General features: G+C 28.6%; 3 protein-coding genes across 6 annotated transcripts; 2 read left to right on the top strand and 1 right to left on the bottom strand.

Moving 5' to 3' along the window:
* The first annotated feature begins 6,559 nt into the window (after nucleotides 1-6,559).
* LOC113792514 (uncharacterized) lies at nucleotides 6,560-10,471 on the top strand. 2 transcript variants are annotated; one of them, XM_027342408.2, is made up of 3 exons: nucleotides 6,560-6,833; nucleotides 6,947-7,044; nucleotides 7,114-10,471. In XM_027342408.2, the coding sequence occupies exons 1-3, from the start codon at nucleotides 6,595-6,597 to the stop codon at nucleotides 9,090-9,092; spliced, it is 2,316 nt and encodes a 771-aa protein (XP_027198209.2). In that variant the 5' UTR covers nucleotides 6,560-6,594; the 3' UTR covers nucleotides 9,093-10,471. The 2 variants fall into 2 exon arrangements, with proteins under 2 accessions (XP_027198209.2, XP_027198208.2); XM_027342407.2 differs by having other exon boundaries at nucleotides 6,580-6,833; nucleotides 6,947-10,468.
* A 2,060-nt stretch (nucleotides 10,472-12,531) lies between these two features.
* Nucleotides 12,532-15,849, top strand: LOC113792513 (uncharacterized). 3 transcript variants are annotated; one of them, XM_075821398.1, is made up of 4 exons: nucleotides 12,532-12,693; nucleotides 12,875-13,499; nucleotides 14,683-15,597; nucleotides 15,669-15,849. In XM_075821398.1, exons 1-4 carry the CDS (start codon nucleotides 12,657-12,659, stop codon nucleotides 15,715-15,717), a joined length of 1,626 nt encoding a protein of 541 aa, XP_075677513.1. In that variant the 5' UTR covers nucleotides 12,532-12,656; the 3' UTR covers nucleotides 15,718-15,849. The 3 variants fall into 3 exon arrangements, with proteins under 3 accessions (XP_075677513.1, XP_075677512.1, XP_075677511.1); XM_075821397.1 differs by having other exon boundaries at nucleotides 12,872-13,499; XM_075821396.1 differs by having other exon boundaries at nucleotides 12,860-13,499.
* LOC113792510 (protein O-mannosyl-transferase TMTC3-like) lies at nucleotides 15,603-18,519 on the bottom strand. The gene is made up of 2 exons (XM_027342403.2): nucleotides 16,047-18,519; nucleotides 15,603-15,953 (listed from the first exon to the last, which is right to left on the bottom strand). Exons 1-2 carry the CDS (start codon nucleotides 18,402-18,404, stop codon nucleotides 15,807-15,809), a joined length of 2,505 nt encoding a protein of 834 aa, XP_027198204.1. The 5' UTR covers nucleotides 18,405-18,519; the 3' UTR covers nucleotides 15,603-15,806.
* Nucleotides 18,520-18,548: the final 29 nt, after the last annotated feature.

Below are 18,548 nucleotides of genomic sequence, written 5' to 3'. Positions count from 1 at the left end.
GATTCGATATACTGCTGATGTTTCAATCATTATCAATAAAGATGATAAGAAAAATAAGATTTAATTTGTCGATAACGAAAAATTATAATCTTTTATTATTATCGATTGTTGTGGTTATTGTTATTATTAACAAAATGTGTGAGGATGATTAATAATCAAGGAACATGAAGATAAATAAATAAATAATTTTTTTTGATGATTACGATGATGATAATCATTTTCTTTCCCGTTGTTGATTTCCTATATGGACAAACAATTATAACTGTGTATCATCAACAACAAGAAGAAGATAATGGTAAAGAATGCGTGCCATTTGATAATCAATGTTGTTTCATGTTCATCTGATAATTTGTTCATAAATGAATGTTATTTTTTTTTCTTCTCCAAAACGATGTAATCAACGAATAACGAATTTCCACATGATGAATGAAAACAAATTAGTTTCAAGATGATTTTATACTCATCAAACAACCAACCGACCAATCAAACATTCATTCATGATGATGATGATGATGATGCGGATATACTATTGTTTTCATATATTAGTTTTTCATTAATTTCCATCATTTTTCAGCATAGTTATCGTTTATCATCACCATAATCATTATCATCATCATCATAATCATCAATGTTAATCATCATGTCATGTCATGTTATATCATTGAAACGGGAAAGAAAAACAATAATAAACAGATAACCGTTTCCGTTGTTGTTGTTGTTGTTGTTTTTTTCAAATATTAATTATTCAATTGGAAAAAAAATATTAAGATTTTATTGAAATTTAAACATCCTAAAAACAGATGTTTTATAAAGACATTTTTTTTTGCTTGTTTGCATTTGATTTCATTCTATTTTTTTCTTCTTCTTCATTCGGTTATTGTTATATATTTGTTTTGATCATTTTTTTGGGTCAAAAATTTTTTCCGTATTCAATTCAAACAGAAAATATATTATCAATAGATCGGATGATGATGATGATTGATATTTTCAAATGAATCATTGCGAAACAAAAAAAAATGAAATCGGGGAATTTTCAACCACAAACACCACCCATAACCAACTTTTATATGAAAACAAATCATCATCATCATCAACGACAATCGATCATCGTTTTTATATTTGGTTCATTGTTGTTGTTGTTGTTGTTGGGCGAAAATGTTCACCCAATCCAATCTGAAACCATCTCAACAACAAACCAGAGAACAACAAATACGGATTGATTTTTGATTTTTCGTTTGTTGATTTTGTCAAATATAAAAAAGGTTTATTTATTTTAACAATCTGAGAATTTTAGTAGAAAAAAAATGATTCGTTGAATAATTTAAGTTTTTTTTTTTGGAAAATTGATGCATCAAAATTGTCAATTGATGGTTTCTGCATCATTTTTAAATAGTTTTTTTTTTGTTTACTGCATCAATTTTTTTCAAAAAAAAACAATCTATTACTGTCCTGTGATTTGAATGGTTTTTTCTGTTGGTTGATTACCTTTTTTTTTATATTGAAAAAAAAATTTCACTTAAATTTTGATGACCAAATACATTATTATTATTATCGTCATTTTCTGGGTTAATTTTGTTTCTTTTCTTTTCTTTTCTGTTACCTGTTTCTCTAGGTTAATAAACATTGAATTTTTCTAAATAAACAACAACAAAAAAAATGACCATAATGTTTGACCAGAGAATACCTGACCTGACAAAGATAATGATTTTAAAATTGGAAAAAAAACCAAGTTGAAATTGAAAACCAAGTTGACAATGATTAATGTTTTATTATTTTGTTTGATAACTACGATACGACAATCGATTGTGAATCATCAAACGTCAGTATTAAAAAAAATACACACATCAATCACATTGGATGAAAATGAAAAAAAAGGTAAAAAATTTACCTTTTTTAACGCGTTCGCTACCAGCGACGCATATATGCGTCGTTTATTTGCTGTAGTTCTATGTGTTTTTCGAAATCTCCGGTAGCGAACGCGTTAATCAGTTGGAAAAAAAAGAGATGGAAAAATAAACCTGAACAAAGTTTCAACCACAAAGTTATTTTTTTTCAATGTTATTTGGGTTGTTGATCTAAGATCAAAAAAAAAAAATTTCCAGTTGTCCATCACTAAATGAAATTTGGTATGTAAATTCGCCTACATATTGCATATTGTTCCATTTTAATCATTAACGGAAAAAAATATCGATAGTATCGAATTGAATGTTCGAAACAAATTAACCACCCGCAATTTTTTGTGTTGAAACATCAATTCTTTTCTTTCTTTCTTTTTTGTTGAATGATCAAATCAATAAGGATTAAAGATCACACGATCCATCACAAATATAGGAGAAAAAACTTGTCGATAAGTTTATCAAACAGAGAAAGTTTATTTCAGGAGATTTTCCATTTCCATTTATTTCGTTATATTTGATCGAAAAATAACCGATGGAGAAAATTGACCAGCCAAAAACGAAATGATCAAAATTTTAAATACTTTTCCATCCAAAAAAATAAAAAACTTCACATGTGACAATGATAATGATAAGTCAATCGATCGATATTGATCGATTGATGATGATGATGATGGTCATATAAAATGATAACAGATCAACAGAACAACAACAAAAAAACTTATTGACCGCCATTCTTTTTTTGGATCATATCATCATCATCAAATCAGGTAGAAACGAGTTAAGAAAAGAGAGAAGAGAAAAAATTTTTACTTTTAATTTAAAAATAATTTCTTTTTTTGCTCCGTTACAATGAAATTGATTGACAATCGAGAAAAAAACCATGAACATCACTTTCACACACACACACACACAAGGCCTATGAAAAACAGTGGGCAACATACCAATATGGATCATTTTGTATCAAACAACAACAACAAAAACACCACAAGGGTCATAGAGAGCGAAAGAAATTGGCTTTTTTTCATTTTTGGTTGGTTAAATTTTGAAATTCCAATGAATGAAAAAAATTAAAAATAGCATCTTTTGTATTGTGTCAATGTGTGAATTTATTACATTTGACCGATCGATATACATAAGGTGTGTGTGTGACAAACTTGTTTTCAATTTTCTTTTAAAATCATTGGAATTGATGAAAAATTTGATGAAAAGAGAATATTTTTTTTTCTGTTACCCGATTCAATATCGATGACCATCATCAATATCGATGATGTTTTCGTTTTGTTCGATATCATCGATTGTATCGATTGATCGATATTATTCGATAAATCAGATTCAATGATATTTTTAACAACAACAATGGAAAATCCTGAAAAAAAATGTTTAAACCCATGTTATTATCATTTTGAAGAAATCAAATTTTGTTTTTTTAAACAAATAATTAATTATTCATCAAAATAAAAGTTCCGGTTTTTGCATTGTTTTATAATTTCTGATAAAATTTGTCATTTATTATCATGTAATACAAATCTTTTTGTAAATCCGAAAACAAACAAACAAGTTAGTTGTTATAATTGTTAGTTTGCATCCGTATTTTCAAAAAATAAAACAATGATGATGATGATGATGATGCAAGAAAAAGAAGATATTTTTAAGGTTTGTCTTTATTTCGATATTCAATTCTTCAAGTTATTTCGAATGATTTTGAATTGAATTGTAAATTCTGAATTGGATAAAATCTTTGAAAAAAAACTGTTTTTTTTTTTGAAAATTGATTATTCTCATCACATAATTTTCCAAAGTCAACCATGTGTGTGAGGATGATTGTGTGTGTGGGCGTTATGTTTCAATTGGTGAAAAAATCTTTTCTTTTTTTTCTGGATAATTAAATTATTTCACCATTTTCATCATGATTATGATATTTAATGGTAAATCATTTATTATGGTGAAATGATTTTTAATTATTTTTTTTTTTTTTGAAGAAAAAAATTTCATTTAATGATTGATTCCAAATACACACACACACATTTGACTTAACAGAACTTTAAAAAAGTTTTCAATTTATTTATTGTCGTCAAGAAAAATAGACAGGAAAAAAATTTTCAAACTAGGTATTTTTTTCGGGTAATTTTATTTTTATTTTTTTCAAAGCAGAAAAAAATTGTTGCCTACACCAAAACCCGCCCAGGTTTAATGATAATGCAGACCGAAAATGGATTGATGATGATTTTGAAAAATGAATTTTTTTTTAAGGAAAAACAAGCAAAAACGAAAATTTTTCCCGAAAATCGGTAAAAGCATTTTTTCAATTTCAATTCATTTTTGCTTATGGTGAATGAAAAATTAAGCATAGAATCCTTCATGGTTCATTGGTTATTCTTTTCTCATCACAATCATAATCATCACGATAATCTTCAACAGAAACAAGACAATGAACAGTTTTTTCCCCGTCAGGGTAATCCATTTTGTTCATCTATAGATGTTTGACACTTCTGGCTTGAAAAAAAATTGATGCAAATATGTTTTGTTACTGATAACAATACTGACCGACACCGATGACCAGATGACCACCAAAAAAATCAAAATAAAAGAGAAACCGAAAAAAAGCAATTATGTAACAAAGATGCGTGTATGGTTGAACAATATTACCATAACACACACAAAAATTTTGAAATTATAAATGACCAGAGAAATTTTGTAAAAAAAAAGAAAGAAAAACCGAAAAAGAAATCTGCATATCACACCTGTTGCGAAAATATTTTTTTCCCTTTATAGTTTTGGTTATGGTTCTTGTGAATCTTGATCAGATTTAGATTCAGAGATATATTGTGATTACATGATGATGATGATAATAATTTTTGTTTTTCTTTTTGAAATTCTAATCATTCATCTTTAAATCCGACTATTTTGACTTATGGTTTATCCATCATCAATTATATTGTGATATGAAAACAATAAAATTCATTTGTTTTTTGCTTTTTTTGGTTACATTTTTAGCTGAAATTTTCCTGTTCTTTCTTGTTTTGACATAAAAAAAAATTGGCCACTATTTTGACAAAGTCTAGACAATTTCGAATGTCAATTTAAATTTACAAACAAAAAATTATTCGGTAATGTTTGGGATTTTTATTACCGATTAGATTCTAATCAATTGATTTTTTGGATTTCAAACTGAATTGTGTTTACAACTTGTTGTTTTTTTCATTATTAAATGAAAGTAAGTTTGTCATTGTTATCTGCATTATCTTAAATCATGTATTTATGAGAATCAAACAATGATTATAATTTCATTTTCATTATTGGTCAACCAACAACATTTCCGTCTTTACAAATATTCGCATTTGTATGGACAAAAGAGTGAAAATGAATTTTTTGTTTTACGAAAAAAGTTTTTCTGTTTTGTTTTCGGTTATCCATCATCAAAAATTTTCGGATGATCCACCCATTGAACAGAAAAACACATGATGTTTTTTACGAATTAAAACTCTCACTTTTTCAGTTATTTTCTTATCTGGTCAGAAATTTTTTTTTTTTTGCATTTCTTTGTTTCTCTCACCTTTTTTTCGCATATCTTTGCTGTTACCTGCTTTATTCTATTGGATAACATCAACTTATCACATTGATAGTTAATTGTTTTCGGGAAACAACAAAATGGCGCCCCAACAAACAAAAAATAAACATCCCGAGAACAACTACCACTACAATGAGAAAAAGTAACTAACGTTATTAATTCAGTCAACCTGTAAATAACAAATGAATAACAACATCGACATGGATGGTGGACAAACACACACACACATTTACCTGATACAATACACACACACACAGAGATGAACAATGTGAATCATTATCATTCATTTAAATTATAGTGAAAAAAAAATGTTTCAGAAAAAAAAGAAGAAGAGTATTTTCAGTAGAAAAATGGTTCAATTGCAAAGCATCATTTTTATTATTAAAAAACCAACGAATATATGATGTAAACCAAAAAAGAAAGAAAAAAAAAAAAAAAAAAGAAAAGAAAAAGGAGAAAAAAAAGCTAGAGAAGAAGTTTATATAATAACCGTTGTTGTTGTTGACTATTATTATTTCTTATGCCTGGTTCTTTCTGTATCATCATCATCACTCTCAATTTTTATTCCAAACAAAAAATTATCAATGAAACCGTTTTTAGTTGGTCAATTTACAATTAAAGGTATATACAACCAAGGTAGGCAAAAGAAATGGAAAAAATGAGTGTGAGAGAGAGAATCACTGGCTCTTCTCACAAATTAAAATTTATTCATCTTTTTTCTACCTATGATCATCATCATCATCATTCTTTTTCGAAAATAGGTAAAATTTAAAATCCTAATATTGACATGGTATTTAAACGAAAGTCAAATATTTTTTTCGATTAGATTTTCATTTTTTTTCACATCGTATTTGTGTTTGTTGTTTATTGTATTATTTTCTGTGTTTGATTGAATGAATGTTTGTTTTTGTGTTGAATGTCCGTTGACAAAATGTCATCGGTATCGGTGAATTTGATTTGATTTTGAAATTTTCAATTTTTTCTCAATTTTCAAGTGTTTCAATTTGATTTTTTTTGTTGAAAATTTATTCTTTGAGGTATTCAATTCTGTGTGTGTGTTGTGCCATCATTCAATAGTTTTTTTGATTGTTTGTTTGAAATCAGCAATAACCAAAATTTCAAAAAAAAATGCTGACCATAAATAGGATTAATAGCAGCCATAAAGCTGCAATTTTTTTGGTAACAATATTCATCATACAATTATTATTACAACATCATGTACATCAAACATATGCAATGAAAAAAATGATTATGAAAATGTTAAGTAAAGATAAAATGAAAACATTAATGTTAATGTATGCATTGGCTAAGAAAAAAATGAAACCAAAATTTGGTATTCTACCTATACCGATTCCTATACCGTTCGAGTAAGTATTTTGTTGCTATTGTTTTTCGTTTTTTTTTTTTGTATCAACAATATGTAATTTACTGATTAATTTAAATGAAAAAAAATCAATCAAACCAACAATCATCATCATAGATTTAAAATTCGTGAAGAATACGATTATCCTAAATACGAATATGGTTATCCATCATCATATCAATCATCGGATTATGGTTACGGTGGTTCGTATGGAGGTAGTAATGATGCCTATGATATTGATGAATATGGTGGTGATGATTCTTATGGAATGCCTCACGGTACAGATTATGGCGGCAGTTATTCTGGTAGTGATCATGATTATACAACCGGTAGTCATAGTTCGAAACCAGTTACATCAACCGGATACGTTGGTCCTGGTCAATATAAAGTCACATTCGATGATAATAATTATGGCGGCGGTGGTGGTGGTGGTGGAGATAGCTATGGCGGAGGTGGTGGAGGTGGTGAATACAGCAGCAGCGGAAGTACAGCATATGGAATGCCTTACAGTGGAGGAGGCGGAGGAGGATTAAGCAAAGGAGGAAATGGCGGAGATTCTAGCTATGGTCTTGATAATGGTGGTGGATACAGTGGAAACACAGGGGCTTATAGTGGTGGTGGTGGTGGTAGTAGTAGTAGTGGATATAGTGAAAGTTTTGCAAGTGGTATGGATATGGGAGGTGGTGGATATGGACCTGATATGGGCAGTGGTGAAGATTACAGCTCTGGAAACGGAGGTGGCGGTGGTGGTGGTAGTTATATGAGCGATTATGCTGCATCCGGTACAAATGATTATTTTACAACAGGATCAAATCATTATGCAGCTTCATCAGCGCCTTCATCATCACCATTACGATCATATCGTAATAATTATAGTGGAAAAAATGTTAAAAATAATAATAATAATCCGGATCCTGCACAACGAGCCATATATGTTACGATTGGATCAGAAAATTCACAATCACCTTCTTCATCATCATCAACATCATCATCTACATCACCACATCATGATCATCATTATCATCATTCTTCAAGTATTAATAATGATCGTTATACATCACCATCATCGTATCGAGAATCGAATAGTTTTCAACCGATTACATCAACAATAAGAAATTATCCAAGTTCAACATCATCATATAAAGCAAATGAATATAGTATTGATAATTCTTTTCCATCTTCTTCAGCGTCTTCTTCTTCGCATGATTATCCTTCTCCACATCATCATCATTATCACCATCCATCGCATCATCATTATCATGATCGTCATCATCAACATGAACCACCAATTACACATCATCAATCGGAATCATTTGGTAAAGCTTATATTTCAAATGAAGTAAAACCAATCGATAGTTTTGATTATGGTCGTCCACATTTATCATCACATCATCATCATCATCACATGGATCATTATCATAATGGTCCTGATGGTCATTATCATCCACATCAACAACATCATTATCATCAAAATCATCATTTTCATGATGATATTTTTAATCATGTTGGAAATAATAATGGAAATGGAAATAGTTTTGGTAGCAGCAATTCGGGTGGTATTATCGAAACGACATCCATGAACAGACCATTATTGCCAAATTCTTATGTCGATTCTCATCATCATAATCATCAATCATATTCATCACCACCACCATCATCATCATCATCATCATTATCATATCATCAGGATACTGATTATTTAGCACCATCATCATCATCATCAGGATCATTTATGGATGATCCATATGTATCATCAGCAACATCTAATCAGAATACAGCTGCCGCTACAACTGATGATAATAATAATAATAATAATAATCATAAAAATGGTAATACAGAATTTAGAATAGCTATTATTGCTGCAACGGATGGTGATGATAAATTAGCATCCGAATCATCAAAAATTAAAGCCATTATTGAACCATTAATGCCATCTGCATCAACATCGATTACATCGAAAACATTGAAAACACCATCACCATCATCATTATCAATATCATCATCACAATCATCATCAATATCGTTACCAGCATCGATTGCAAAAGCATTAGTCAATCAACATCAGAATCAGAATCAGAATAAATTTCGTTTACAGACAAAAACATCAACGATACCAATTGGATCGATAACATTAACACCATCAAGACCATTAACAATTGAAGATCGTTCATCATCACCAACATTATCATCCTTTACTATTGCTGATGTTTCACAACCAAAAAAATCAATAACAAAACAACAACAAAGTGATATGAAAGCTTAAAACCAATTTCCCCTCCGTAAACGGTAACGTAAATTAATTAATAAACTAAAAAACAAGCAAAAAAAATTTTAAAATTTCATTCTTCCTTGTTTGATTAATCTATACCTTTTTTTTGTTGTTATAAATGTTCTTCGTCAAATATATTTTTTTTTCTGCTAACCAATTTTTCTCTTCATTTGGGTGTTGTCATTTCTCATTTGAAAATCTTCTTGTTTTTTCTTTATCTTTTTTGATCGCCATTTATAACAAACAAACTAACACAAAATACACAAACACACATTGATTACAAAGTTATATTCACACATTTAATTAGTTATTCCTGTAATGGAAATACAAATACTACATTCACTTATGACATGATATAATATTGATGATGGATCATTCTGTCTTCTTCTTGATAAATTCCATTGTTTAATTGTTTCAATCCAACACAGTTTTTCTTTTCTACTATCCATCTGATCACACCAATCACACTAAAAGAAAAAAGAAACATTTATCAACAACATTTTTTTTCTGGATTGCATTTCATTTTCATCTATTTTTTTTGTATTCGTTTTGTTCTTTTGTCATATAACCGAACCCCGGCCTAAATCGTGTTTCATTCAATTCCTTGAATAGAAATTTGTTTTTTCCTTTCCCCCTCCAAAGAAATTATTATCTAATCAAACCAAATACAGACACACAATCAGTACTGGATCAATTGCTTAATTGTTGTTGATTCTCTTTTTTTAAAGCTTTTCATTAGGTTTTTTTTCATTTTACTTTCACATATAACAGATAAAGAAAACATCAATTTTGTCCATTTCCGTTGTTTTTTTTACCTTTTTCCATTCATTTATTTCTCTTGTTCCAAAATTCAATCCAATTTCGTTTTTCATTTGTTCGCTTAACAACTAACCAAAAATGAAATCTAAAAAACCTAAACGGAAGAAAAAGAAAACAATTTATATTCAATCAATCATATTTATGTAAATGATTGATTGATTGAATAATCATCGATTTTTATCACATTTTTTTTTTTGGTTTTTCTTTGTTTACGTTTCTGTAATAATTTTTTTCATAAATATTTTTTTATATAACACAAAACACAAAAACCGAAATTCAAATTGTTCTTTCTTTTGCTCATCATTTTTTTGCAACATTGCAACAGTTTTCGTTTTATTGTTTCATACACTATGTTCATCATCATCATCATTATCATCATGCATCTCATAATGTTACAAACCTCCCCTCACACTTATATAGTCTATTTTTTTTTCTCCCACAATCTTTAATTGTTAATTTATTATTTCAAACTTTTTTTTTAATTATTATTCTCAATCTCATATACTCTTCTTCATTACAGTATTTTTTAATTGATTCATTGTTTCTATGTAAAGATTTTTTTTTCAAAAACAATAATGATAATAAAAATTTTTTTTATGAAAAAAAATTCCATTTGATTTCATTTCTTTGAATATTTTTTGGGTTCCCGCGTTTTCTTCGAATTCGAATAATAAACATCCGATGGTGGTGGCGCTTGTGTCGATTTTCGAATGTTTAAAAATAATCATCTTTTTTTTTGGTTGTTTGGAATGTTGTCATTTTCCTGTTTAAGATGAATAGTTTTGTTCATTTTATAAACGATGATCATCAATTTAGCGAAAAAAAGAATAACGATGAAGAGAAAAATTGTCATAATTGGTCACCAAAATGGAATATAATAATAACAATGACAAACACGATCATGATGATGATAATGATAACTGACCAATGTTACGTTTCAAACACACAGGGAGAGAAATTGAATTTAAATTTAAGTAGAAAAAAAAACAAAATTTCTAGTGATGTGAATGTTAAATTTAACAATCGACAACAATATAAAAAAAGAAATAAAGAATGAAAACTGAATGGTCATTTTGGTTACATTATTATTATATGATGGTTATTGTTGTATAAACAGGCCGTAACCGTTACAGTTATTATGATTATTGTGTAAGTAATATCTTCTTCTTTTTTGATATATTTTTAAAAGTGAAAAAAAATCAAGAAATAGAAACAGAAAAAGAAAAAAATCCTGTGCACATTTGATAATAAGCTGTGTTATTATTATTTTCAATTTTAAAATCTGAACACAAACACACACATACACAGAAAAACATCGTTATACATTCGAAATTGAATTGATCAAATTGGTTCACCATTGATAAACATACACATAGAAAATCAATTCATTCAAATGTTTGTGTGTGGGTGGGTGTGTAGTTTGAAGAAGAAGAAAATATTTTCAAATAAATCAGTTCTTTTATTCATCTGATTTATTGGATTTTTTCTTAAATCGTTTATAACAACCGACAAATCGAAACAAACAAATTGAAAAAATTCACAGTTAATTTTTGTTGTTGTTGATGATTATTTAATGCTCTAATTTATGATCATCATCATCTAATTTTTGTTCACGATAATTATGATGATGATGATGACTAATTATATGGATTTATTTTTTCCTCATTTTTTGGTTTATTCGTAATATTTGATGATTATGAATGATTATTATGATGATGATGATGACCATAAATGATTGAAAGAAAGAAAAAAACAGGATATTGTTCACTTTCGATATATATAGTGAAAGGAGGAAAAAAAAGGTGCGTTACAAGCTTGGAAAAGATTATCTATACAAACACACACAATTTCTGGACTAAATGTTTCATTTTTTGCTTGTCAGTTTAATTCACCAATAAAGATCATGATAATTCATTCATTTTATAATGAATTAAATTGAAAATGAATTTTGTTGGAAAAAAATGGGGAAAAACAATTTGGCTCGATGAAACGATGAAACTATTTGTGTTGTAATAGGAACAACAAGAAAAAAATCGAATACAATTGAAACAGGAAATAAAACAGATCATTCACAAATACAATACAACATTTGTTGATAAAAAAAAAAATTCCATTATCTAATTTGTTTTGGATTTTTTTTTAATGATAAAACCAGAAAAATAAAATTCATCTACCTTTAAACAGGAAAGAAAGAAAGTTATTTTTTTAATGTCATTCGTGTTTGTCATATTATTATCATTATTATTAATATCATGATATTCAATTTGTCGTTTTTTTCATCTAAAACAACCAGGATAATTGTTTCATGGATGATAAATCGATTGTTTCATTCGTTTCGATATATATTTAATGGAATGATTACAATCTTTATATTGATTCGTGACATATCATGATTGTTGTTTTTTGTTCAATTTGTGTTATACGGGGGAAAACGAAATTTTATTTATTGCAATTTTTTTTCCAAATGATATTGATGGGTACAATCAGTCAAAAAAAAACACCTGTTTTTGGATACAGCTTTTTCTATTGACTAATTTGATATTTGGATTATGGCACCAGATACTGATAATCCGAATTTACATTGTAACCAAAAAAAAAAAAAAAAATCGATGTGATCATTTTTTTCATTTTCATTTTGCAAACATCGACATGGTCGACGATCAAGAACAATCGAAATTATCGAATTTTTCAACATTATTTATGAACGAATCAGGTAACAAAATTTTGATATTCAAATGAATGATGGAACCTGTTGCATTCACCAGTTGTAAAAATGGTAAGTTATTCAACTACCGGAAATGTTTTTCTTTTCTTTTTCTTTTTTACCTCGATTTGAATCATTATCATCATAATTATGGATTGTGATGTAATCTTTATATGATTATATCATCTTTTGAAAGTTCATTGTTTTAAAAAAAATTTCGTTTTTCTTAACCAAAAAGAAAAAAATACAGTAGCAGAAAATTGGATAAACGAAACTGTGGATAATGTTCCGCATCAACAACAACCAGAACATCAACAGCAAAAACAACAACAACAACAAATTACTGTCGATCTTTATCATCCTGAACAATATGAACAAGAAAATCAACAACAAGTTGTTATTCCCATAATAATGTCATCTTATCAAAATCAACAAGAAATTTTAGGCGGACATCTTGCTGTTAATGTTGGCCATAACAGCAATGAAGATGATGTTGTTGATGATGATGATGATGATGACAACAATATGAAAATGATCCGCGAACAACAAACAATGCTGATGCCAAACACAACAACATCATCATCATCATCATCATCATCAAAATATGTAATGGATAATGGATTAGTTGACGATGATGAATCCATTATCATCAATATTTCATCATCATTACCATCGACTAATATACAGTCGAAAATATCTTCGGATAATAAAATTGATATTATGGCTATTTGTAATGATCATATTCATGATGATACGAATATCATTGATGAAACATTAAAAACTATGCCAGCAACAAACAACATAACGGAACCAAATTCATTTATTCATGTTGATAATGACAGCTACAGTCATCATCAGGATATCCATTTAATTCAATGGTAATGTTTTTAAAATATTTATATTTTTCTACTAAAATCACACGCATCCAAACGCGATATAATAAAAAAAGTGATAATGAGAAATATTCCCATACGATTACTATATATTATATAACAACAACAACAACAACAACAAAACAATTTCTTAGTGTGAAAAGTTGTCATGTCAATGTTTTTTTCATTTGTCTAATGAAAAGGAAACGAAAAGAGAAAACCAATTTGCATAATGAAATTTACCAAAAACACTCCTTGTTTCTTATGCAAAAAAAAATCCCTTTACATTTGTTCTAACAATTAAACAGAAAACAAAAAACATGCATGCCAAAGCCAAAAAGTTTTTCAAAAAAAAAAAAAAAAAAAAGAAAAAAAGAATTAACAGCATGAGTTTCATTCATATATGATTGGTGATGGTCGTAAGGTAAGGTAGGAAAGAAAAATGAAGATGAAGATGATCCAGGTAAATGAAAGAAAATATGATGTGTGTGTGTGTGTGTGTGATGCTTTGAAACGAAAACAGGAAGACAATACAAACGTTTCATGGATATGTAAGAAACACACACGTAAACTATTCTATTATCTTTTTCAATATAGAAATTGTTTTTTTAAGTTAATCATTACCATCAGTTATTGTTCCGGTATTTTTTTTGTCTGTTGTTGTCGCAATTATCATCAATGTGTGTGTGTGTTTAAATGTCGTTTGTTCTTTTACATTTAATAAACATTTACTTGTGTCTTAATAAATCATTCGAATGAATAATTTTCACATGAAAATTACAAATAAAAAAACAACACAAAAAAAACATTGACGAAAAAGAAGAAACAGAAAAAAAAATTATAAATGAAAAACAAAAAATCCATAAAACACTACATTAAACTGTTTTTTTTGATGGATGAATGTTTTTTCTGGTCCATTTTTTCCGTTCATTTTTTTTGGGATCATATTTTTTCTATGATTATTATTCAATTATGATGATGATGATGGCGATAATGGTCGGGCGACCATTGATGATGTGATATATGATGAACAAAATAACCTTAATGACCATATATGTCCGGTGCAATCATTATGTTTTTTTTGTTTTTTGTTTTTGTTCCTGGATCGATTTGTGATGCACTAATTATCTTTATTAACACAATTTTTTCATTATTTAATTTTTCTCTGTTTTGTTATAAAAAAAATTAGTCAAAATGATTCATTTGATTGTCATAACGAAACGACAACAACAGCAACAACAACAACATTACCAAACGTTAATAATGATTTCAATATTCAAACTTCATCACAATTATCATCATCGATGATAAATGAAAATCAATTACAATTTTATTCGAATCAAGAATCTTATAGACAATTTTATTCAATTATAAACGGCAGTTGCAACCATCAACCATTATCAACAATAACAGTATTGAACAATGAAAATGATGATTCAAAAACGATTGATACAACCAAAATTATGATGACCCATGATGATTTGAATGATCCATATTATGATCATAATAATTATTACTATTATTATTATCAATATAACAATAATCAACAAGATATATTGAACGATTATGATGATCATCATAACCACAATCATTATTATTATCATAATCGATGGCTAGAAAATCTTTCCTGGTTATCGAAACATGGACCAACAACTGCTATGATAAAACCAAAAACATTGCAGACACAGCCATCATCATCATCATCATCATTATCATCGATAACAAAATCGATGTCAACTGAAAAGTCAACATTGTTAGAATCTAACAATTTTTATTGTTTATCAAATAATGATGATCATCATGATCATGCAAAGTATCAATCAATTGAAAAATGGCCGGAAATAATAAATATGAATAGTGACCATAAACCTAAATATGCATCAAATGACATTAATAATGAATCACATCTAGTAACATCATTGAAGCAACCAAGTGGTGGTGGTGGTGGTGGTTCCAAAGAAGAGCAACGAAAAAATGCCTGTCTTCGTGAACGTACAAGAATGAGAGATATGAATCGTGCATTCGATATGTTACGTGATCGATTACCATATATACAACCTAGACATTTACATGGCAAACGTGTATCAAAAATTGAAGCCTTAAGGTAAATTTGATTTTAATAATTTTATTATTCTTATTATTATAATAATATTTTTTTGTCGTCTTTGTATTTAGGATGACTATCAAATACATCAAACAATTACAACAAATGATTAATGAATGAATGAATAAGGACAATTTTTTTCATATTCGTAGATTTGTTAAGAAAAAAAAATAATAAAAAATTGAATCTGGAATGATGATGATGATGTATCACAAAATGGATTTTAAATTAAAATCATTGAGCATTAATAGACATTTTTCTTGTTCTTTTTTCCGTTGAGTTTGTTTATAGATCAGACATAAATTATGAATAGCTTCATAATTATTTTCATCCATTTCAAGTACTTTGGCATATGTCTATTTAGAAAAAAGAAGAAAAAGAAAAAAATTTGACATTAAAATTAAGATGAATTTTGTCATGAAAATGTTTAACCCAAACCAAAAACTCACCTTTTCGGTATCATCTAAACGTCCCATACGACTATAAATGTCGGCCGTCAATAATAATGCTTTTGTATAATTTGAATGATGTTCAAGCGTACGATTTAAATAGAATAATGATTGTTCATAATCCTTGAAATCATAATATAATAATGCAAGATTATAGAGTGCGCTACGAAAATCTGGTTTTAATTCAGCTGCACGTTTAAAATGATGTATTGCATCCATACGATTTGTTGGTCCACCTAGATCCAACAATGTAATGGCAATATTAAATTGGAATGATTCTAATTCATTACTTCGTGAATAACTACGTAATGCATTGATTGCAAATGTTCGATATTCAGTTTGATTATCTGATGGAAATTCGGGTTTTTGTAGTAATATGGCTAAATTAATGATAGCTTCACGATGTTCGCGATTAATAGAAATGGCAACCATTAAATCTTGAACAATTTCCGTTAATTTGGATCGAAGTTTTAAGTCATTTGGTTTTTGTTGTTGATGATCTAATTTTAATGATTTTGCAACAGCTAAATTATAATAAAGATCAGCTTTTTTACCATCATCAATATGACGTGCTCGATTCAATGCTTTTTCATACGTTTCTATTGCTTGATCAAATAAATGTTTACGAATATAAAGTTCACCTAGATTTATGTAGGCATCAACAAAATCACTTCGAATAGTTAAAACTTCTTGATAAAGATTCTCAGCTTCATGTAATCGTGTTTGATTTAAACTGATTACATGTGCTAAATTTATCCAAATATTTAGATAATGTGGTACCATACGATTTTTCAATATCGATGTACGTACACGAGGTTTGATTGCCCATAGTAAATCTTCAGCTTCCTTTAAACGATTCAATCGTATCAATGATCGAGCTACATTTAATTCGGAACCAATATCTTCACGATCTTTATCGGCTGCTCGTCGAAAATATTTTATAGCCTCTGACCATTCACCACGGCGTTCATAATAATGACCAATATTGTTATATAATTTGGCATTATTAGGATTTACCTTTAAACCCGATTTAAATAAGGTAAGATCATTACGCCAATCAAAATTTCGTTCATAAGTACGCAATGCAAATGTGACTAGCATTAATATTGTCGATAGATTCAATAAGAATCGAATCAATCTAGAACGTGGAAAATAATTTTGAATTCTTAACCAACCGATGGCCAATAATGCCGTGAATCCAATGCTTGGTGTATAAAGAATTCGTTCGGCAAGTACAAAACCAACTGGAAATAGCAGATTCGATGCAGGAATGAATAGAATCACAATGAGAATTAATGAAATCAGCAGATTGGATCGATCAATATTAGATGATCGTTTTGATGGACAGCTAATGGCCAAATAAAAAGCTCGACTAGATAGAATTATGAAAACTAAATAGAATATAGCTGTCCAAGCATTACGTGGATCGTCGAATGTTTTCACTAATGGAATGGAATTCATTGTCCAATCGGCACATAACCAACGTGGCCACAGCATCAATTGAACATTCAATGATAGAAGATAATTGTAAGTAAGTTGTCGAATTGGCGTTTCTTCAAACGAAGCTGGATTATCAAATTTAGTGAAAATGGGCAATGATGATCCTGTCAGATAGATACGAGTACCGATCAATGTTGCTGTATAGGTGATAAGTGCAATAATTTTAATCATATTCAAATTCCACAATGAATACCATAATCTAAACCTGAATGGTAAATGATTCGATGATTTAAATCGTATCATTAATTCAAGACATTCAATAGCTATACAGATAGCCGGTGCTGTCATTCCTTGTTCTTTCGAATATGAAGCCAAAAGAACTGAAATAGCAAAACTTATGTATGCACTTTTAAGATAACAAAACAAAGAGATCAATATGAATAAAGCGCATAGTAATTCAGCACGGCCAACGATACTGGTAACGGCTTCAGATTTAGTTGGATGAATGGCAAAATAAAGGGTAAATAAACAAGCTGGCCATCGATTTTGTAGACCCAACATTGATGAAAGAAATTCGAAACAAATAAAAGAAACAATTATATGTAAGCATACATTTGTCAAATGAAATCCATATGGATTCAATGCTGATGACAATAGATGATTCCAACGAAATGTTAATGATGTGAATGGTCGATATGATTTGTGACTATGTTCACTTTGAATTGGTGTTCCCCAATAATCGACATCGAATAAACGAAACCAATCGGTTTCATTTGTATGGACATGACGATTCTTTATGATAGCCGATGTATCATCAAATGTGAAATCACAGTCAAGTGAATTATGAAAAACGATTAGAATAGTTGTAATGATTAGAATGTATGGATAAGTTTGATCGAATAATGATAAAGATTTCATTTTAAAATCATTTGCAGTTAAATAATTCTTTAGAATCTTAAGAATTATTGAGATTCTTGGTAGAATTTATTATGCAGAATAAACAAAGCAAGAATTTTTTCAAGAAATATTCAATATGTTTACTGTTTGCCAATTCATAAACAA

The sequence above is a fragment of the Dermatophagoides pteronyssinus genome, unplaced genomic scaffold (genome assembly GCF_027571235.1).
Source record: "Dermatophagoides pteronyssinus isolate colony J.1.1.1.1 unplaced genomic scaffold, Derpt_VIB-CSIC_2022.12 sq0010, whole genome shotgun sequence".
NCBI classification, from domain to species: domain Eukaryota; kingdom Metazoa; phylum Arthropoda; class Arachnida; order Sarcoptiformes; family Pyroglyphidae; genus Dermatophagoides; species Dermatophagoides pteronyssinus.
Note: the sequence above shows the minus strand (reverse complement) of the source record. Positions and strands in the feature narration are given on the sequence as shown.

Excerpts from the sequence above, each read along its gene's own strand:
- LOC113792514 (XM_027342407.2), top strand. The coding sequence starts at position 6,595 with ATGCTGACCATAAATAGGATTAATAGCAGCCATAAAGCTGCAATTTTT. Across the intron at positions 6,834-6,946 it reads CCGATTCCTATACCGTTCGA|ATTTAAAATTCGTGAAGAAT; the intron begins GTAAGTATTTTG and ends TCATCATCATAG.
- LOC113792513 (XM_075821396.1), top strand. The coding sequence starts at position 12,657 with ATGATGGAACCTGTTGCATTCACCAGTTGTAAAAATG. Across the intron at positions 13,500-14,682 it reads GATATCCATTTAATTCAATG|TCAAAATGATTCATTTGATT; the intron begins GTAATGTTTTTA and ends AAAAAAAATTAG. Across the intron at positions 15,598-15,668 it reads TCAAAAATTGAAGCCTTAAG|GATGACTATCAAATACATCA; the intron begins GTAAATTTGATT and ends CTTTGTATTTAG.
- LOC113792510 (XM_027342403.2), bottom strand. The coding sequence starts at position 18,404 with ATGAAATCTTTATCATTATTCGATCAAACTTATCCATACATTCTAATC. Across the intron at positions 15,954-16,046 it reads GTTTAGATGATACCGAAAAG|ACATATGCCAAAGTACTTGA; the intron begins GTGAGTTTTTGG and ends TTTTCTAAATAG.